Source organism: Sphaeroforma arctica, assembly GCF_001186125.1.
Source record: "Sphaeroforma arctica JP610 unplaced genomic scaffold supercont1.5785, whole genome shotgun sequence".
NCBI lineage: Eukaryota > Ichthyosporea > Ichthyophonida > Sphaeroforma > Sphaeroforma arctica.
Window position 1 is genome coordinate 1 of NW_014034773.1, and position 1,412 is coordinate 1,412.

General features: G+C 39.0%; 1 protein-coding gene across 1 annotated transcript; it reads right to left on the minus strand.

Moving 5' to 3' along the window:
- Positions 1–60: 60 nt before the first annotated feature.
- On the minus strand, positions 61–627 carry SARC_15219 (hypothetical protein; the record flags this gene model as incomplete). The annotated part of the gene is made up of 2 exons (XM_014290656.1): positions 61–326; positions 534–627. Coding segments are annotated over 2 exons (360 nt in total), but the record flags the coding sequence as incomplete, so codon positions are not given.
- Positions 628–1,412: the final 785 nt, after the last annotated feature.

Below are 1,412 nucleotides of genomic sequence, written 5' to 3' on the forward strand. Positions count from 1 at the left end.
TTCGACAGACTTAAATAAGGTCAACACTAGCACATCATTGAGCAGAGTTAAGAAACGTACTTCGACGAACTTTTCTGATGACTTACGTCGATTTTTTCGCCACATGCGTGGAGATGGGTTCGTGGAAGTCGCAGTCCAGGTGTATTCATATCCGTCGGGATTTGAGACAGGTGTTATGTACATGCGTGTTTTCTGAAATAAACTCGGTGTTTCAATCACGTCCAGTAAGAGCTGATCGATAGCAAACATCACAGAAGCCGGCCCGATCCATTCTCGCGCGTGAATACCCACATTGATATAGACTGCCATCGGCGCATTGGGATTTCCTGCAATATGATAATCGCCAATGAGTTTCTGATAGCGACTGAAAAGTACAATTTCTACGACAAATGTGGCAAGACGTACATAAGACAAAGTCAGACGCCGAGCTTAATATCATTAATGAAAAACGACTGACCAAAACTATTTGAACCAACCGCACACTCGCTATCAAGTAATGCGCGAGCAGCGCACTCAGACCAAAAGAAACTGACCAATTGCTAGCCCCATAATTTCCCTGCCCTCTGATGACTGAAAAGGAAGTTCGATAGACTCAACTAACTCATTTTCTGTTGCTAAGCTGCGCATTAAAAAAATACCAAAAAAAGAGAAAAATACAGAGTCAGCAGTAGGTTTCACAATTAAATCGTCATTACACATCCCACATGTTAAAGTATAAAGCGATACTGTCTTTACTGAAGACACTCGCTGGAACGATTCCAGGAAGTCGTAAGAAGAGTAACGTTTTGCGTAGTTTCACATGTGTATATATCTATCCTTCGTAGTAACAACAGGATAATCTAGCGACGTTAAATGGACGACCGCTCAAGTTTAAGCATTGTTCAGTTTGACTAACTACTTTATATATTGTGACTAACATATTTAGTTGACGAACGGTTTATAATGAGATAGCTGTAGAACTTATACAGATCAAAGTAGTGTAATAGCTTACAAGAGTATGAAGACTGATCATATCATAATCTTAACGTCTTAATAGCCATAGTCAGTAATTCTGTCCATGTCTGCCATCAGTCTTTTCTAAATACAGGCACATAATATCTATCCATCTCCTATTATACACTACTGCAGAACTAACGGCATTACTCAGTTTAGGTTCACGCTCTATTGGTATATGTGCACCAATAACTGGCATGCATCAAATAAAGCACATAACACACAACACTGATATTACAATACAAAACTAAACCCTCATAAATCTAAACACTCATTGCTCATACACAGAGTCCTAAAGTACTCATCGTTAGATGTAGAACAATACATGTTGCAGACACACACGCGCGCACACATACACATATACACACACAAAACACGCACACAAACACATATATATACATACATATACATATATATAT